The sequence below is a fragment of the Ursus americanus genome, chromosome 18, assembly GCF_024610735.1.
Source record: "Ursus americanus isolate L20-20 chromosome 18, mUrsAme1.1.p, whole genome shotgun sequence".
Classification (NCBI taxonomy): domain Eukaryota; kingdom Metazoa; phylum Chordata; class Mammalia; order Carnivora; family Ursidae; genus Ursus; species Ursus americanus.
Window position 1 is genome coordinate 6,995,234 of NC_142144.1, and position 18,610 is coordinate 7,013,843.

Consider the following 18,610-nt stretch of genomic DNA (forward strand, 5'->3'; position numbering starts at 1 on the left):
GGGGCGGAAGAGCGGAGACCGAGCTCGGCCCCCTTAAAGGGGCAGGGACGGCTGTAACCTTCGGGGTGCTCTGGGGCACGGAGAGGTGAAGTCGCTGAGGCGGGGGTGAGTAGCTGGTGCCTGCGCGTTGCTGCCCTGAGGCCGAGTGCCGAGGCCGGAGAACCTGGTGGCCGGTTCCGAGCTCGTTTGTGCCAGAATACTCGCTGCGTTTGATGCTGCTGATACGGCGGAGTGGCTGCGCCGAAATCTTAACCCGGCCTGGAGCCGCCCGCGGGGATAGATTGCGCGCGCTTGACGCTGACCCGCACTCGGATGCTGGGACCCGCCAGGCTGTGCTCTCTGCACCCACATCCCGCACCCCCATCCCCCGCGACAGTATCCTGGGGAGGAAGAAGCCCAAGGTAGCTTGGCCAAATATTTAGGGGCAGAGCCGGAGCTGGAACCGGGACACCGCTAAGCGGAGCCCGAGTCCTCGCAGTTCCCACAGTGACAGTAGTAACGGCAACCACGTTAGGAAATAATCCATAGAGTGGAATGCTGTGCAGCCATTAGAACGAAAAATGTTCAATGTGAACTAACGTGAAACGACTTCCAAGATACCTTAGATGAAAAAATGGAAGGGGCAAAAGAGCTGCGTTGATCGGCGCTACAGTTTGTGGAATAGAACGTGTGTGAGAGTGTGCGTGTCTGCGGGTGTGCGCACCAGCTGTCTGGTAAGATGCACAAGAAGTACTTAAGTGTGGTGGCCTTGGACAGGAGAACTGGAGTCCTGGGTACCCGGGCAAGGGGGGAGAATTTACTTTTTAAATAAGATGATGAGGATAGAAGGGCTTGCACCATCAAGACTAGAGCCACTGCCTGGGTTCCGCCCTCCTGCTGGGAGGTCTCATTTTCCCCCTCTCGCTCAGAGATTAGGGACTTCAGTAATACCTCTTGGCCAGGAAGGGGAGAAGCTGGAATTTGAGCCCTGGAGGGTTTTACAGTAATGGCCAGGGTCTCCTTATCCTACTTCCCACTGAGAAGGTTTTTGTTATCAACCACGTGACACCCAGCGTGGGGTCTGGCACACCGCTAGTATCCAAGTAACCGTTTATTGGCTGAACATGTTGCACAGACCGGAGACAACACGAAGTGTAGAATGAAGAGAGGAACACTGGAGGCCAGAGCCCATGCTAGAGTCCAAGGCTTGCCCCTTTCCAGCCTCGAAACTGTGAACCTGACACATCCCTCCCTGAGCCTCCACGTCCCCACCTATAGAACTAACAAGCATGACCACAACTGCCACCGGTGCCCCACGTGCCCTACTTTGGGCTTTGTGTGCAGATGAGCCCCATTTTACAGATCAGTAAGTGAAGCACAGAGTCATTCAGGAAGTTGCCCAAAGGAGGTCCCCATGAGGCCTTACTCCCCCTCTAACAGAGAGATTGCTGGGCTCCTGGGTCTCCCTCGGCCTCCAGGGATCATCTGCACTAATGCTTTGGGAGACCTCCGGTCCTAGTTGAGCTGCCAGAGGCTGAGGATCTGATGGAGAACAGGACAGACACACAGTTCCTGTCCCTGAAGTCTAGTGAGGGTGACAGACAACCCAGCAGTTAGCATCTCTGATGAGCTCTGTGGCGGGCAGAAGCTCAGCCCTTGGGAGCACAGTAAGAAGAGCGTCTGGCTCAGCCCAGGGGGAGTCAGAGACAGCTTCTCGAAGTAGATAACTTTGCATCTGTGTCTGAAAAACACGTAGGATACCTAGAAGGAGAATGATGAGGCTGGAGACCCAAGCAGAGGTGTGCCCATACCTCAAGGTAACTGACATGATCAGAGACCATGCAGGTTAGAAATGTTTCAGTCCGGCATCTGCATGAATCCCTCCTTCCTGGAGAATGCCTTCCCATGCCAACATCTGTGGCTTTCCACCCTCCGTCCTCGCTTCACTTTTGCACCTACTCCAAAGAGTAGGACTTCCCGATTGTATAATCCAGGTGGGGGCGACAAAGGAACACAGGAAAGTGAAGAACAAGGAGGAACTTCTTTACTGACACGCCCACCTCCCACCTGGACACCCCCACCCCCGCCCCCGAATTCCTTCCCCCTCCAGATTGGCAGCCAACTTGCTCAAACAGGAACTCTGCCCTTGTGAATCAAGGCGTCAGTGCTGGCAGCTCCTGTGTTTCCTGCTGTTTATGCTCACATGGGTTCTCAGGTTCCCGGTGTGCGGGGACATCCAGTTAGCCGTGACCCCTCCCTCTCCCTGCTCGTTGCCCAGCAGGTCAAAGTTGCTCCAGCTACAGTGGAAGAGGAATCACTGCCAGTCCTGTCCCAACAGACCTGGGGCAGTATCCCACTCCCAGATGGCACTGCCAACTCCTTGGAAAAAAGAGCAAATGCTTATCCTACTTCCTCATTCCTGGACAATGGTATAAGCTTTGGATTTGCAGCTGAGGTCCTTTTGTGCTTTTCTGGGACTTTGACTTTGGGTAAGTCATTTCCCTGCTCTGAGCCTTAGTTTCTGTAAAACCGATTGGACTCTCTTTAATGTTCTTGCCAGGCATTAAGCATATAAATGTATATATATTTTCCCCCATGTGCAAAACTGCCTTAAAGAGTGAGATTTCAGTTTTGGATCTGGATCCTGTGCCAGGAGGAGTAAGGAGTGGGCTGCCTACTGTGTGTCTCACTCAGGGTCTGCACTCACCCCCCCCCCCAACCTGCAGTCTGGGCTCCACAAGTCATTTCTCTCCTTTGCTGATTCCAGGGTCAAGGGAAACAAGGTGTAAGTCACTATGCTTCCTAGATCTCTCCAGACAAGCTGTCTTCTCCCTTGGGGCAGAACCATTGACTCAACAAGGTTTTAGGAAACAATTGTCTTATAGGGACTCTCTGTTTAGACTGAGAAAAGAAAGAAAAAAAAAGAAGAGAAGGAAAAATCAGGATTCATTATCTGGCAAGAAACTTTCCTATATAGGTTTAAATCTCAACACCTTTTTTTTTTTTTAAAGATTTTTTGTTTATTTATTTAGAGAGAGAGAGCAAGCATAAGCAGGGGGGAGAGGCAGAGGGAAAGGGAGAAGCAGGCTCCCCGCTGAGCAGAGAGCCCAACACAGGACTGATCCCAGAACCCTGAGATCATGACCTGAGCCAAAGGCAGACGCGCTCCACCGGCCGAGCCACCCTGGTGCCCCATGTTAACGGCTTCTTCTTGACAGGTTCCATGGGCCAGGGCCTGTGCTGAATGCTTTCTGTGAATGACTGCATTGTGGTTACCCCTTGGACAGGCGAGGAAGCTGAGCCTAGAGAGCTTGCAGCATGGCGCGACCAAGATCCCATAGCTGGTTCACAGTGGAGCTTGGGACCGTTCTAGCCACATCCAAGCTTTCATTTTGGGGATTGTTCGTGTAACAGGCTGGTCTTGCCTGGGCATGGTCCTCCCCTCCCTGGGCCCCTTCTCCAAAGGCGGTATGGTTTGTGTCTTCTCCATAACTGGGGGCGCCTGACATTTTGAGCCCAGGGGATACTAAACATCCTTCCAGACACCAGATACATCTGCCCAGTAGAGAACTGACTCACCCCAAATACCAAGTGTGCCCCTTTTAAGAAACTCTAAAACCAACTCTCCATATTGCAAAGCATTGGCTTCGATGGCATGGGGCTAGGCGGCAACACCGAGATTCCCTTGCCTGCCCTCGAAAGCTGCCATGTGGGGTGGAAGGGGCATGGCTCCAGTCCCCAAGGGCAGCTGGTCTGCAGGCAGGGGAGCTGTTAGAGGCGGTAGCACCCACCTCCTGAAAGAGGGATGTTCGGGGAAAGCCTTTGGACTATTGGGACTGGCAAACCAGGATTTGAATCCCAACTCAGGCTCTCAGCTAAGTGAGCTTTGTTTGTTCTCCTCTGAGCAAAATAGGGATGATAATGCCTTCCTAGTAGGTTGTTTTGGAGATTAGGGAGCGCAGCACAGGGATCAGACATATAGTCTGAGTTCAGAGGAAGGCCCAGGCGGACACAGAGCCAGAGGAGGAGGAGCTGGGACTGCGTCTTGCTAGGGAGATGGGACTGGGGGGCATGCCAGGCAGGGGCACAGATGTCTATCCAAAAGCAAGCAAGGGGTACCTGGCTGGCTCAGGTGGTAGAACGTGCAACTCTTGATCCCAGGGTGATGAGTTCAAGCCCTACTTTGGGCATGGAACTACTTAAAAAATAAAAAAGGCAGGGGGGTGCCTGGGTGGCTCAGTCGGTTAGGCGTCTGCCTTTGGCTCAGGTCATGATCTTGGGGGTCCTGGGATCCAGCCCCGCATCGGGCTCCCTGCTCAGCAGGGAGTCTGTTTCTCCCTCCCTCTCTGCCTGCCGCTCCCCCTGCTTGTGCGCGCTCTCTCTACCAAATAAATAAATAAAATCTTAAAAAATTAAAAATTAAAAAAAATAAGAAAGGGACACCTTCCTGGCTCAGTCAATTAACTCTTGATTTCACCTCAGGTCATGAGCTCGGGGATGTGAGCTAGAGCCACTAGAGCCCGGCATCAGGCTCCGTGCTGGGCATGCAGCCTGCTAAGATTCTCTGTCTCTCTCCCTCTGCCGTCCCACCCCCCTTCTCTACCGATCTCTAAAAAAATAATGATAAAAATAATTAAAAACAAAAACAAAAGCAAAGGATTTGTATGTTCGGAAGAGGAGGGAGGTGGAAGCTACAGAGTCCAGACTCAGGGCAGTTCCAAAGGCCAGCTAATGAGGCTTTGGATCGGGTATCAGCACAAGCTGCTTGGCAAGGTTGGTCCGACGGGAGGTGTAATTGACATCAGCCACCAGAGGCTTGGTCACTGAGGCATTTCCTTAGGGGTCATTCACCTGCTGGCCAAGAAGGTGACCCAGTGGCTGCCATGGCTGATGGAGGCATGTGTTTTGGGAGGGCACTAACCCCTGGCAGCCGGCCCCTGGCCTGGCAGTAAGGAAGCCTGAGACCTTAGGTGCCTGGGGAGCTACCCTGAAGGTGTCCTCAAGGTCATCTGGTGCATTTCTGCTCCCCCTCCAGGCGGGACTGGCTCCCTTGCTGCCCGCACTGCAGTACTTCTTCTCCAACTGATATTGGAGGAATAACAATAATGTGGATGGTGTTCGTGGAACACTGACTCTTTACCGGGCACTACGCTAAGTGATTTTCATGTGTCCTCTCACTGACTTCTCACGACAACTCAATGAGGCGGGTGCTATCATTATTCCGCATCAGAGATGATTCTCAGAAACTTTAATAATTTGGGACGCCTGGGTGGCTCAGTCAGTGAAGCATCCACCTTCGACTCAGGTCAGGATCCCAGGGTCCTGGGATCGAGCCTTTTGTCAGGCTCCCTGCTCAGGAGGGAGTCTGCCTGCCCCTCTCTCTCTGCACCCCCCCCCCGGCTCGTGCTCCATTCTCACTCTCTCAAAGAAGTAAAATAAAATCTAAAGAAAAAAAAAAAGCTTTAATAATTTGCCAAAAGTCACCCAGCTAGTACATGACTTCAGTCCAAGATCTGTCTGATCCCAGAGCTGCACAGCCTCGGGGGGAAAAAAAAAAAAGTTTTGAAGTTTATAAGACCCAACCCCATCCCAGAGGAAGCCACTATTAATAATTTAGCAGTGTCCCCGGAGACAGCCTTATACATAATCAAGCAGCCCTTGCTTTGCACAACAGAACGAGTTTCAGGCACCAAGGTCCAGCTCAATAACACCCGTTCCTCAACAACACGGTTCCGATTCCAGCTGCGATGTTCTGTTAACTATGAGTAATTGCACCAAGTGTGGACTCTGCTACTCTTTAGTCCACGAATCACTATGGAAATAGCACGTGTGCTTTGTGGTCCGGTGACTAATCACGTCACTCCTTTCAAAGCCTGTCAGTGATTGGTCACCGTGCATCCTATTCCGTTTACACACAGACACCGAAGCTCAGAATGAGTTGTGTTGCCTCCTGCCTCCCAGTGATAAACCCATGCGACAGGCTACAAAAATGGATCATCAGAAGAGGGAATTGGCCCCCAAAGACGAAAGCGCTGCAGAGAAATGCAGAGCGATAAGACAGAATGGGAAATGTGCATGGAACGTAAGTGGAGCGATGAAAGAAAGCCTGGCTGTGGGCAATGTTGACAGCGCAGTCCTCTGCTGTTCCAGAAACCAGATACACAGCCGGAGAAACTTAGTGAAGGCGGATTGACCAACGTACATGACGCACGTGGCTCTAACCAAAAGGATGAAGGTGTCCCAGAGGAAGGGCTGCCAAGCAGAGAGGTCACGTCAAAGGGACACGCAGATATATTTCACAACATTGATAAGAGATGAAGCGTTCGAAGTTGATGCAAACTCAGAAAGAAGCAGGTTAACTCATCGATGCTGGGACAAGATGCTTTGTTTCCTATCCTAAGTTATGCAACTAGAAGGAAGCAAGCGCTGTTCACACTACTCTGGATAATTTCCCCCCAGATTTTTTAGTTACAATTAACAAGTAATATTGTCATACATTTAAAGTGTACTACGTGATGAGGGGACACCTGGGTGGCTCAGTCGATGAAGCGTCCAACTTGGTTTCAGCTCAGCTCGTGCTCTCAGGGTCGTGAGTTCAAGCCCCACGTCGGGCCTGGAGGCTGCTCGAGATTCTCTCTCCCTCCCTCTCTAAAAAAACAAAAAAACTTTAAAGTGCACAACGTGATGATTTGATACAGGTAGAGGTTGTGAAGTGACTCCCACCATCAGTTAGCACATCCATCACCTTACAGACCTACCTTGTGGGAGTGTGAGAACGTGGAAGACCTCCTCTCCTAGCAAATTTCAATTCTACAGTACAGTATAGTATCCTAGAGTCCCCATTTCCACGCTAGGGCCTCAGAGCTTCCTCATCTTATAATGAAGTTTGTACCCTTTTATCAACCTTTCCCCATTCCCCTCACCCCGTGGCCCCAGCAACCATCCGCCTACTCTGTTTCTAGGAGTTCAACTTTTTTTTTTTCTTTTTAGATCCCACATAGAAATGACAGCTCACAGTACTTGTCTTTGTCTGGTTTATTTCTGTTTATTTCACCAGGCATTACACCCTCCAGATTCATTCATGTGGTAGCAAATGGCAGGCGTTCCTTCTTTTTTAAGGCTGAATAACATTCCATTGTGTACGTACGCAGCCCACATTTTCCTTATCCATCCATCCATCCATCAAGGAACATGTAGGATGTTTCCAGATCTTGGCTGTTGTGAATAATGCTGCAATGAACACGGGAGTACAGATATTTCTTCGAGATAGTGATTTAATTTCCTTTGGAGATCTACCCAAAAGATCATCCTTGATACTTTTTTTTTAAAGTAGGCTCCATGCCCAATGTGAGGCTCGAACTCATGACCCCAAGATCAAGAGTTGCACACTCTACTGACTGAGCCAGCCAGGCGCCCCATTGATACATATAATTTTGAAGATTTGTTTATTTATTTGAGAGTAAGAGAGAGCACCCATGCATGCACAAGCAGGGGCTTCAGAGGGAGAGGGAGAAAGAATCTCCAGCAGACTCCCTGCTGAGCATGGAGCTGGCCCCACAGCCCTGAGATCTTGACCTGAGCCAAAATCAAGAGTCAGATGCTTCACCGACTGAGCCACCCAGGCGCCCCCCCACATTGATTTATTTTTATAAAGAAAGAAAACTTCCTTTCTTTAAAACTTTCTAAAACACTTTAATTCTTTTTTTTTTTTAAGATTTTATTTATTTATGTGACAGACAGACAGCCAGCGAGAGAGGGAACACAGCAGGGGAGTGGGACAGGAAGAAGCAGACTCCCAGCGGAGGAGCCTGATGTGGGGCTTGATCCCAGAACGCCAGGATCACGCCCTGAGCCGAAGGCAGACGCTTAACGACTGCGCCACCCAGGCGCCCCTAAAACACTTTAATTCTTAGTTTCTAATTTAAATGACATTAGTAATTTAATAACTACTGAATTTATTATTTTTAGTTTTACTTTTTTTTCCATTTCCCTGTACATTTGTAACAAACCATTAGAGAGTTTTTAATGTTTGACAGCAGCAATCATAATTTGTCCCACTAATTATTAACTTCTCTTTGAATGATCTCAGCTTACATGGTCATTTTTACAGTCCCGCGCTGCAGTGGGAGTGAGGACTGCCTGTGTGTGTGGCTGTGTACACACGATCACATACGTGCCTTCCGCTCTGCGATTTAAAAAAGGCAACTGGGGTTATATTGTTTTTCAGCCAGCTGTTTTTTTTATTACCATACAATTTAAAAATTGAGGTGAAATTCACATAACACCCATTCAAGTGTTCTAAGGCGTACAAGTCAGTGGCATTCACGGTGTTCACGACATTGTGTGACCCCCACCTCTAGTTTCAGAACTTTCTCGTGACCGCAGAGAAACACCCTTGCCCATTAAATAATCACTCCTCATTTTCCCTCCCGTCTCCTGGTAACTACTAACCTTCTTCTGACTGTAAGGATTTGCCTAGTCTGGATGTATCACATGAAAGGAACCATGTACTATGTGACCCAGTGTCTGGCTTCTGTCCCTCAGTGTAATGTTTCCATAGTGCGGCCAAGTTGTAGAATGGATTGGTATGTCCCTTGTTCCATCGTATGGATACCACAACTTACTCACCCATTGATGGACATGTAGATTTTTTTCTACCTCTTAACAATTATGAATAACGTTGCTGTGAACATCCGTGTATGAGTTTCTGTGCCCACGTGCATTTTTATTTCTTTTCAGTATATACCTAGGAGGGAAATTGCCAGGTTGTAAGGTAATTCTATGTTTGGACTTCATACAAATTAAAATTCATGCATCAGAGGATATTATCTAGAATATGATCAAGGTCATTGATTATTTCGAGTCAATTTTTGTGGGTGAGATAGAGGTCCAACTCCATTCTTTTGTATATGGCTACCCAGCTGTCCTAGCATATTTGTTGAAAAGACTGTTTCTTCCGCCATTGAATCATTTTGGCACCCTTGTCAAAATCAATTCACCAGGGCTCCTGGCTGGCTCAGTCAGTGGAGCAGGCAACTCTTGATCTCAGGGTCCTGAGTTCAAACCACATGTTGGGTGTGGAGATTACTTTAACAAAAAAGACATATGGGGACACCTGGGTGGCTCAGTCAGTTAAGTGACTGCCTTTGGCTCAGGTCATGATCCCAAGGTCCTGGGATCGAGCCCCATGTCGGGCTCTCTGCTCAGCGGGGAGCCTGCTCCTCCCTCTCCCTCTGCCTGCCTCTCTGCCTGTGTGTGGTCTCTCTCTCTCTCTCTCTCTCTCTCTCAAATAAATAAATAAAATCTTAAAAAAAAAAAAATACCTATGTTTAAAAAAAAAGTCAATTGACCGTAGATGTTTGGGTTTATTTCTGAGCTCTCTATTCTATTTAAGTGGTCCGTGTGTCTATGCCAATACGGCACTGTTTTGCTTACTGCAGTGTTGTAGTCAGCTTTGATATCAACCCGCCTTTTTCATGTAACCTATACGTCTTTCCATGCTGGAATGCTAAGGGCAATCTCAATCTTACTCCCTTTGGTGGCTGCACCATTTCTCATTGCGTGAATAACTCGTAATACAGTGAACCCGCCCGCAGCTGATGAACATTGGACTGTCTCTAGGTTTTTCTGTCTCACGCGCAATGCTGCATTGATCATCTGGAGGTATATCTCTTTGCGTATATGTGTGAATATTCCTGTAAGATCAATTTCTAGAGAGAGGAAGTATCTCTAAAGTCAAAGAGTAATGTATGTTGTTATTGTGAAGTTGCCCTCCAAAAGTTACACCAGTGAACACTCTCTAACTTGGTGTTTCCCGGATCGTGGATTATAACCTCTTAGTGCATGGTAGTATTAATTTGGTGAGTCTCAATCTTCTTCTTTTCTACCCTTCTGAGAGGCAGAGAATAGTGTTTCATTTTAATTTGCATTTTGCTAATTATGAGTAATGTGCAGTATCCTTTCAAGTTTATTGACTATTTTCTTTTTGTGTGAATTTATAGCTCTTGCCCACTTTTTGTTCTGTTGAGATGTTGGTCTTTTGTTATTGATTTATAAGAACTGTTTGTATATTGAGGCTCATGCTAAATTAAAATGGCCTCATTACTTGTCTCCTTCTTTAGACGGCGCACTCCTTGAAGAAAAGGAAGGTATCCTATTCACCGTTATAAACCTGGTGGCATAGGACATAGACATAGTGTGTAACGGAAGTTCAATAAATATTTGCTGAAGCAATGAAAAGATATGCATCTACTATGTGACGGGCCCGGAGCCAGGTGGTGATGATACAAAGATGAACAGAGTGGAGTCCTCATTCTCATTCTGACCAAGCTCACTGTCTGGCCAAGCTCACTGACCAAGCCCACTGTCTGGTGGGAGCAATAGACATTCGTTCTCTCACTCAACAAAAGTTTATGTAGCAGCTTACTCTCTGCCTGGTGCATAATGTCCATTGGAAGAGCCAGCCTCCTGGGATGAGAAAAATGCCAGGACTGTGACTCAGGTGACCATGTCCTGGTGGAATCTGGGCTGGTCATTTCCCCTCCCTGGTCATCAGTATCTCCATCCATAAAATGTGAGTGACTGGACCAAAATCCCTTATTTCCCATTGAGTATCTGTCTGTCTGTGCTTCTTTCTTTTCTTTCTTTCTTTCTTTCTTTCTTTCTTTCTTTCTTTCTTTCTTTCTTTCTTTCTTTCTTTCTTTCTTTCAAGATTTTATTTTATTTATTTGAGACCGAGAGAGAACATGAGTGGGACGGAGTGGGGGGGAGGGTCAGAGGGAGAGGAAGAGTGAGGAGCAGACTCCCCACTGTGCCCACTGAGCAGGGAGCCTGACATGGAGCTTGGCTGGATCCCAGGACCCTGGGGTCATGGCCTGAGCTGAAGGTAGATGCTTAACGGACTGAGTCACCCAGCCGCCCCCCCCCCCCCGTACTCCTTTCTGAAAGTAGAAATCTGACCCAAGGGGCCATGATGTCACTGCTCAAAGCCTCCCCTTGTCACACAGTGGCAGTGAGTATGGGCTTTGAAAAATCAGAGTCCTGAGTTTTTTTTTTTTTTTAAGATTTTATTTATTTATTTGACGGAGAGACAGCAAGAGAGGGAACACAAGCAGGGGGAGTGGGAGAGGGAGAAGCAGGCTTCCCGCTGAGCAGAGAGCCCGATATGGGGGCTCAATCCGAGGACCCAGGGATCATGACCAGAGCTGAAGGCAGACGCTTAACCCACTGAGCCCCCCAGGCGCCCGTCTCATAGGTTTTAAAGTGATAGAACCTATGGACTCTGAGAAACAAACTGAGGGCTTCAGAGGGGAGGGGGGTGGGGGAATGGGATAGACTGGTGATGGGTAGTAAGGAGGGCATGTATTGCATGGTGCACTGGGTGTTATACACAACTAATGAATCAACGAACTTTACATCAGAAACCAGGTATGTACTGTATGGTGACTAACATAATATAATAAAAATTTTTTTTAAAATAAATAAATAAAGTGATAGAACCTCTATGGTGCTGGCAGGCTGCCTGGCACAGAGAAAGTGTGAAGTAATTAAAAGGCCACTGTCATTACCCTTAGGACAGACTTCAGGGCTATAGGGCAGTTGGCCAGGGAAGACCTGCTTCCCAGAAGTTGAGGGGTGAGGCATGGGGAGCTGAGGTGTGTGTGGCTTGGAAAGACAGCCTGCGGACCCCCCCCCCCGCCCCGGGGTGCCTGTGAAAGAGGTGTCTGTGAGGTCCCTGGGTCCGCCCAGGCAGTGGGAGGACTCTGGTCTGGAAGGCCAGCAGTCCCACCTCACCGTAGGCCGGGACCAGCACCCTCCCTGCTGTGCGCCTCCTCTGTGAAGTGAAGCCACAGCCTCCTGTTGAGGCGCAAAAGTCGCCCTGTGCCCAAATGTGTGGGGTTCCAAGGTCAGCTTAGCCAGAAGTCTAGACAGAGCTGGTTCCGCGCGCCCCCTGCTGGCAGCTTTCGGAACAACAAGCCCCCGGCCCCGTCCTTCTCGAGGGCACCACCTGGACACCTGCTGGTGTTTCTGGATGAGCACAACCCGCAGGGCCACCTGTGCCTTTCCTGCCCTCTGCTGGGACCCCCCAATGGCTTCTTCCTCCCCTTCAGATTTATAGAAACTGCTCCCACTACACCCGCATGCTCATAGACACAGAGACGTATGTATATGCTCAAAGGCAACTGCCCACATTTACACACGATATCATATCCACACACAATTGACCTACGTTCAAGGTCATAGTCTTACTTTCATGGGCGGGCCGCTTTCGCCATTAAAAAAAGTCAAAGTTATATATATTTTGGGGGGGAGGGGCAGAAGGAGAGAGAGAATCTTTTTTTTTTTTTTAAGATTTTATTTATTTATTTGACAGAGAGAGAGACAGCCAGCGAGAGAGGGAACAAAAGCAGGGGGAGTGGGAGAGGAAGAAGCAGGCTCCCACTGAATAGGGAGACTGATGCGGAGCTCGATCCCAGGATTCTGGGATCACACCCTGAGCCGAAGGCAGACGCTTCATGACTGAGCCACCCAGGCGCCCCGGAGAGAGAGAATCTTAAGCAGGTTCTGTGCTCAGCACAGACTCACAGCGCGGGGCTCGATCTCCTGACCTTGAGATCATGACCTGAGCCAAAATCAAGTCAGATGCTTAATTGAGCCACCCAGGCACCCCAGTAGAAATTACATTTTACAACCAAGTGGTATAAAGGACTATCATCCAGGCTGGATTCATTATTATACAGTCATCATTATTATATTCCCCCTTTTTTTCTTACTTTAAAATGAATTTAAATTAGGGGCGCCTGGGTGGCACAGCGGTTAAGCGTCTGCCTTCGGCTCAGGGCGTGATCCCGGCGTTATGGGATCAAGCCCCACATCAGGCTCCTCCGCTATGAGCCTGCTTCTTCCTCTCCCACTCCCCCTGCTTGTGTTCCCTCTCTCGCTGGCTGTCTCTATCTCTGTTGAATAAATAAATAAAATCTTTAAAAATAAATAAATAATAAAATGAATTTAAATTAAAACATTTTAATGGGCTTCTCAGAATATTGTGGGTCCTTAGCACCTTGCCTACTGAGGAGGCCTTAGAGAAGTCAGCCCTGCCAAACACGAGTGAATTCACACACATCCGGCCCCACCTGTCATCTTATAGTGATTCGTTAGTATTAACAAAGTGCCCACTCTGTTATGAACATCTGTCATTTACTGGCACCCTTTATGTACCAGGCACTAAGGGATATGTTTTCCCTGAATTGTCTTCGTGTTTATTTTTTATTTTTTATTTATTTATTTTTAAAGATTTTATTTATTTATTTGAGAGAGAGAGAGCGAGCGAAAGAACGCACAAGCCAGGGGAAAGGCAGAGGGAGAAGCAGACTCCCTGCTAAGCAGGGAGCCCGATGCGGGACTTGATCCCAGGACCCTGGGATCATGACCTGAGTCGAAGGCAGAGGCTCAACCAACTGAGCCACCCAGGGGCCCCTATTTTGTTTTTTTAATAGTCATTTTTATTTATTTAAGTAATCTCTACACTCCATGTGGGACTCAAACTCACAACCCCAAGATCGAGAGTTATATGCTCTTCTGACGGAGCCAGCCAGGAGCCCCTGAATTATCTTATTTTTGTTTGTTTTATCCACAGGGAAATTGACATTCAGAGAGGCGAAGTGACTTGCCTCGGCTCATACAGCCAAGGTCTGAGTGATACCAAAGTCTGTGATCAAATCCTCTCCCCAGGGGACTATTCAGGGCCCAGTCCTGGGCAGGCACCGAGTTTGGCAACAGTAGGACAGAGCTGCCTCACAGATGGAACAGTGTGATGCTCGCTCCCATGCCCCCAAGACACCCCGGCACACACCCCAGCCACTCCCTGCCTGGGCAGTCTCCTGCAGTGAAAGCCGGCTCCTGGGTTCCAGCTCCAACCCCGAGGCAGTGAGACTGGGTAAGCCCATCCTCATCCAGCATGGGCTGTCTTTGCCTTCCGTGGAGCCGAGGGTGGGGGTGTCCAGGCCACCTTACCCCAAGGCACCACCTTTCCCCAGAGCAGGCAGTGCCCAGAGGAGGTGAGGGGCTGAGATTGTGGCAGAGGAGAGGGGAGGGTCGTGAGCTGGGCTCTTTTGCCTTGTGAGTGTGACCTTCTGCCCTGTGCTGGGCATTGGATGGCACAGACCTTCGTCCCACCTCCAGGAGCTCAATATGAATGTTAGCTGCTATTTTATCATGATTACCAGTGTCTTTGCCTGTTAATGGAGGTGAGAAAAGCACCTGCTTTCCAGGACTGTTAAGAGGGTCCGATGACATACGGTCCTTAACGCGGTGCCTGGTACAAAGTAAGCATTTGGGAGGTTAGAGCTGATGGCTGATTGTATTACTATTATTCCAGTGAGATGATAAAGGTGTAATTTAGGGCAGAGGCGGTACAGTCACTTTAGGAGAAAGGACAGAATTCATAGACGTGGAATGATGTGGGTGAGAGTGTCAGAAAATCAGCCTGCTGGACATCCGTAGATTTTGGTCATGAGACAGAAGAGGGCCCCTCTGGAGGAGTCAGCAGGACATCAGGCCCAGAACAGGGGCAGCCATCCCTGCATTCGGCCAATCCGAGGGGACCAACGATCCCCATTTGCCCAGGATGGTCCCAGTCCCGCGAAACCCCTCACTCCTGGACAAGCAGGACGGTAGGTCCCCCTAGAATATGCAACAGGCAGCAGGTGCCTCCTGTGACCAGCACTGGACTCGGACCTGGCCATGGACTTCATGTCCCAGGCTGAGTAAGGCTGAGGCACACCGACGCCTTCCCCCCGATGTGACACACGGTGGAATGTCCCTCCGTGGAATGTCCTTCCTCAGATAATAATCGCACTACCCTTTGTTGCTCCAAGCTCTGGTTCTTAGCTACAGCCATCAGGGAGTACTTCCTGCAGGGTTCCCCTGGGGAGTGACTCAGTTCTGAGAAACGAGAGCGTGAACTATGGCCAGACTGACTTCTCAGCTCCTGGCATCTCCCAGCCCTCTTCTACTCCTGGGCCTTTGCATCATCCCCTCTGCCTGGCACCCTTTCCCTGCTCTGGGACTCCGATCCGATGCCACATCCTCCAAGAAGCCCTCCCGAACTCCCAGGTACCCAGGCAGATGCCTAGAGCGCCCTCTGGTGTCCCATTGCGTTAGTTTCCAGGAGCTGCCAGCGCAAGTATCCCAAGCTGGGTGGTTTTACCCAACAGAGTTTTTCTTTCACCGTTCTGGAGACTAAACTTCCCAAATCAGGGTGTCAGCAGGGTCATGCTTTCTCTGCAGGCTCTAATGGTGAATCTGTCCCATGCTTTTCTCTTAGCTTGTGGTGTTAGCGACAATCCGTGGAGCTCCTTGGCTTGTAGATGGCTCCCCTCTGTCTTCACATGGCCTTTTGCCTGTATGTCTGTGTCTCTTCTCCCTTCCTCGAGGGACACCAGTCATGCTGGGTTAAGGTCCACTCTAATCCAGTATGACCTCATCGTACAGGGATTATAGGTACAAAGACCCTATTTCCATTCACAGGGACTGGGGGTCTTCAACATGCACTTTTGGAGGACACGGTTCAAACCATAACACATGTCTTTGTGCTTGTCAGGAAATACTTGCCGGATGAATGAAGGAGAGAGTGCTTGAGAGCATCTCTCCTCCCCCCAACCCCTGACCCCCACCCGGGGAACGACAGCGCCTGGTCCCTACTGTAGCCTCAGCCCTAGGCCAGGGCCTGGCCCCAGAAGACGCTCTGGAGAAGCTGATGATTGCAGAACATTAGGAGAAAGTGCCCCACCTTTGGACAGATGGCTGATTGTCAGCGCTCTGACATGCTTTGGAAGACCCTGGGGGGAGAGGCTGGGCCGCCTCGGGGTTTAGGAGGGACTAGCTGGAGTCCTGGTCAGGCTGAACTTACTTCTTATAAGCAGGTGCAAGCAGCTATCTACTTCATGAAATATTCTAGAGTGGGCAAGCCTGGTTATGGCATTATAAATGATTTGCCTTTATTTCTCCTTTATAATTAAGTTAGAGCATTCTACTGATAATGACGAAATTCCGTGAACAGGCAGGTTACGTTGGACTTCCGGTTTCCAGTCGTGTGCGTAAGGAGCTCGGAAGTCATCCCCCCATCCTCACCAGCAGAAAGCTGAACAAACCGAAAAATCAACACTTCTTCTTAGGCCCATTTGAGAAGGGAAGTCACGGGGCAAACAGTTGCCCCCCAAAATTAGAGAGACAAACCAGCAGATACAGAGAATCATGACTTAGCAGAGCAGAAACCTCCCCATGGACCAGTTCAGGGGGACGAAAACCTAAAGATAGTGGACAAATTGCTGGAAGCTCAGTGTGGACACGTCTGAGAGTTCAAGACGCTCGGAGGGTCCACAGTCCGACCCTGGTCTGCCACCAGGGTTTGTCAATACAGCGTTATTTTTTTTAAAGATTTTTAAAAAAGATTTTATTTATTTATTTGACAGAGAGAGAGACAGCCAGTGAGGGAGGGAACACAAGCAGGGGGAGTGGGAGAGGAAGAAGCAGGCTTCCCACTGAGCAGGGAGCCCGGTGGGGGGCTCGATCCCAGGACACCGGGATCACTCCCTGAGCCGAAGGCAGATGCTTAACGACTGAGCCACCCAGGTGCCCCCCCCCTTTTTTTGAGAGAGAAAGCGAGAAGAAGCATGAGCAGGGGAGGTGAGAGAGGGAGAAGCAGACTCCCCGCGGAGCAGGGAGCCCACGCGGGACTCGATCCCAGAACCCTGGGATCATGACCTGAGCAGAAGGCAGACTCTTACACGATTGAGCCACACACCCAATACAGCATTAATGACACACAAGCACACTCATTTGTGTGCGTGTGGCCCAGCCTGCTGCCCCAGTGCAACGGTACAGCTGAGGAGCGGTGACAGACACCGTGGGTCCTGCAGAGCCCACGGCATACACCCTGGCCCCGTACAGAAAAAGTTTGCTGCCCTAGAAGGAGAGTGGATAGAGGGCCGCAGGTAACAGGTAGGCAGGAATGGCGAGTGTGGCTGGGGGAACAGCAAGCAAAAGGGACCGTGGCGGGAAATGACCTAGGACAGGTGGCCTCCCATCTGATTTCAAAGGGTCTTCTAGTACATGGTAAAGACTTTGGGTTTTATTCTTAGGATGAGGATTTGGGAAGAGAAAAGCAGCCTCCGGAATCCAGGAGCTGGCCTGGCCCCCACAGATAGGACTTGTGCTGAACTGCACGGAGCATCAATATCAGACAAGGCCATGCCGTGACCATAATAAATCCAGGGGGAAAAACAGAACAAAACACCCTGCAGTACGTCTGAACACAGACGGACACGAACACTGTCGAAGCCACAGCAAACCCAGCGCGCCCCTCTCCTGGCACACGTAGGTGGCTGCTTCTCCCCCAATTACACCCAGCCTCACTTGAGCCTGCCTCCCTGTATAAATATGATTATTGTGGGGCACCTGGGTGGCTCAGTCGGTTAAGCATTCGACTCTTGATTTCGGCTCGGGTTACCATCTCCGGGTCCTGAGATCGAGCCCTGCCTTTGGGCTCTGTGCTCAGCGGGGAGTGTGCTTGTCCCTCTCCCTCTAGCCCCCCTGCCATGTGCGCGTACTCTCTCTCTCTCAAATAAATTAATAAATAAAATCTTTAAAAAAACATTAACGATCTCCACCCATAAAGTGATCCCTGCTTCTGAAAGCACCAATCCAGAGCAAAGTCCGGCTTCCCTGGACCCTCCCCCAAATCACTCCACCAAAGTCCAACCAAATCCCATAATAAGTTCCACCAGCCTCTCGCTGAGACCCCACAGCCCCCTGGCATGCATGTTCTCTCACTGCAACTTTTCAGTCTCGGCTGTGCTCTGGTGGTTTGGGGCCGAGGGCACAGACAGGGTTTACAGTTAGAGCTGATGTCCTGTGAATGAAAGAAACCGAAATAACAGCAGCTTGAACAAGATCCATTCCCCACCCCACCCCCCGCGCCCCACCCCACTAAGTCCAGAGATAACTGATGGTTGCTCGATCATTAGGGGCCCAGGCTCCTTCCGTGTTGTGGCTGTGACTTCCATCTCACGCACGTGGAGCATTCGAAATATATACAAAACTGGAGAGTAGAGTATCCTGACCCTCCCAGTCTCAACCCATGGCCTGGCTTACTTCATGTGTTCCCCCATCCCCTTCCTACATCCACCACCTGGATCATTTGGGATTATTCTGAAGCAAATCCCAGATATTATGCCGTCTGTACTTCAAGAGACGTCTCTAAAATCTAAGGACTGTTAAAAGGAAAGGAAGAAATCCCCAATCCCATTAGCACAGCTAATACAGTACTGATTTCTTCATATCATACAATAGTCCGTCAGTGTTCACAAGTGTCCCTCAGACTCACCCCTAACGTTTGGCTCCTTGATGGAGCCCACACAGCGGATGTCTAGATATTTACAAGTCTAATGCACCTTTCCTCGGGCATTCCCACCCGGAGCAAGAGCCGGCTCCCCCGGGGACCACCCTTGAGACATAATGGCTGAGGATCCCGTGCTCTAACCCAACCTTTCCTGCCTGGCACAGATTCGAGCCCGAAATGAGAACTAACGAGTCCAAAGTAGTCAAGCTTCCAGGGGCGGGGCAGGTTTGG

The 18,610-nt window shown here is 49.7% G+C and overlaps 1 protein-coding gene across 10 annotated transcripts in view; it reads left to right on the plus strand.

The window, feature by feature from the left end:
• The first annotated feature begins 34 nt into the window (after positions 1-34).
• The window catches only part of KYAT1 (kynurenine aminotransferase 1), a 34,876-nt gene continuing 16,300 nt past the window's right edge, over positions 35-18,610 (plus strand). The window contains exons 1-3 of one of the 10 annotated variants that reach the window (XM_087869292.1): positions 2,477-6,061; positions 10,101-10,552; positions 13,616-13,915. In XM_087869292.1, coding sequence (XP_087725418.1) covers positions 13,780-13,915 — 136 coding nt within the window. In that variant the 5' untranslated portion in view covers positions 2,477-6,061; positions 10,101-10,552; positions 13,616-13,779. The other 9 variants (XM_045771012.2, XM_087869291.1, XM_087869293.1 and 6 more) reach the window with 9 other exon arrangements.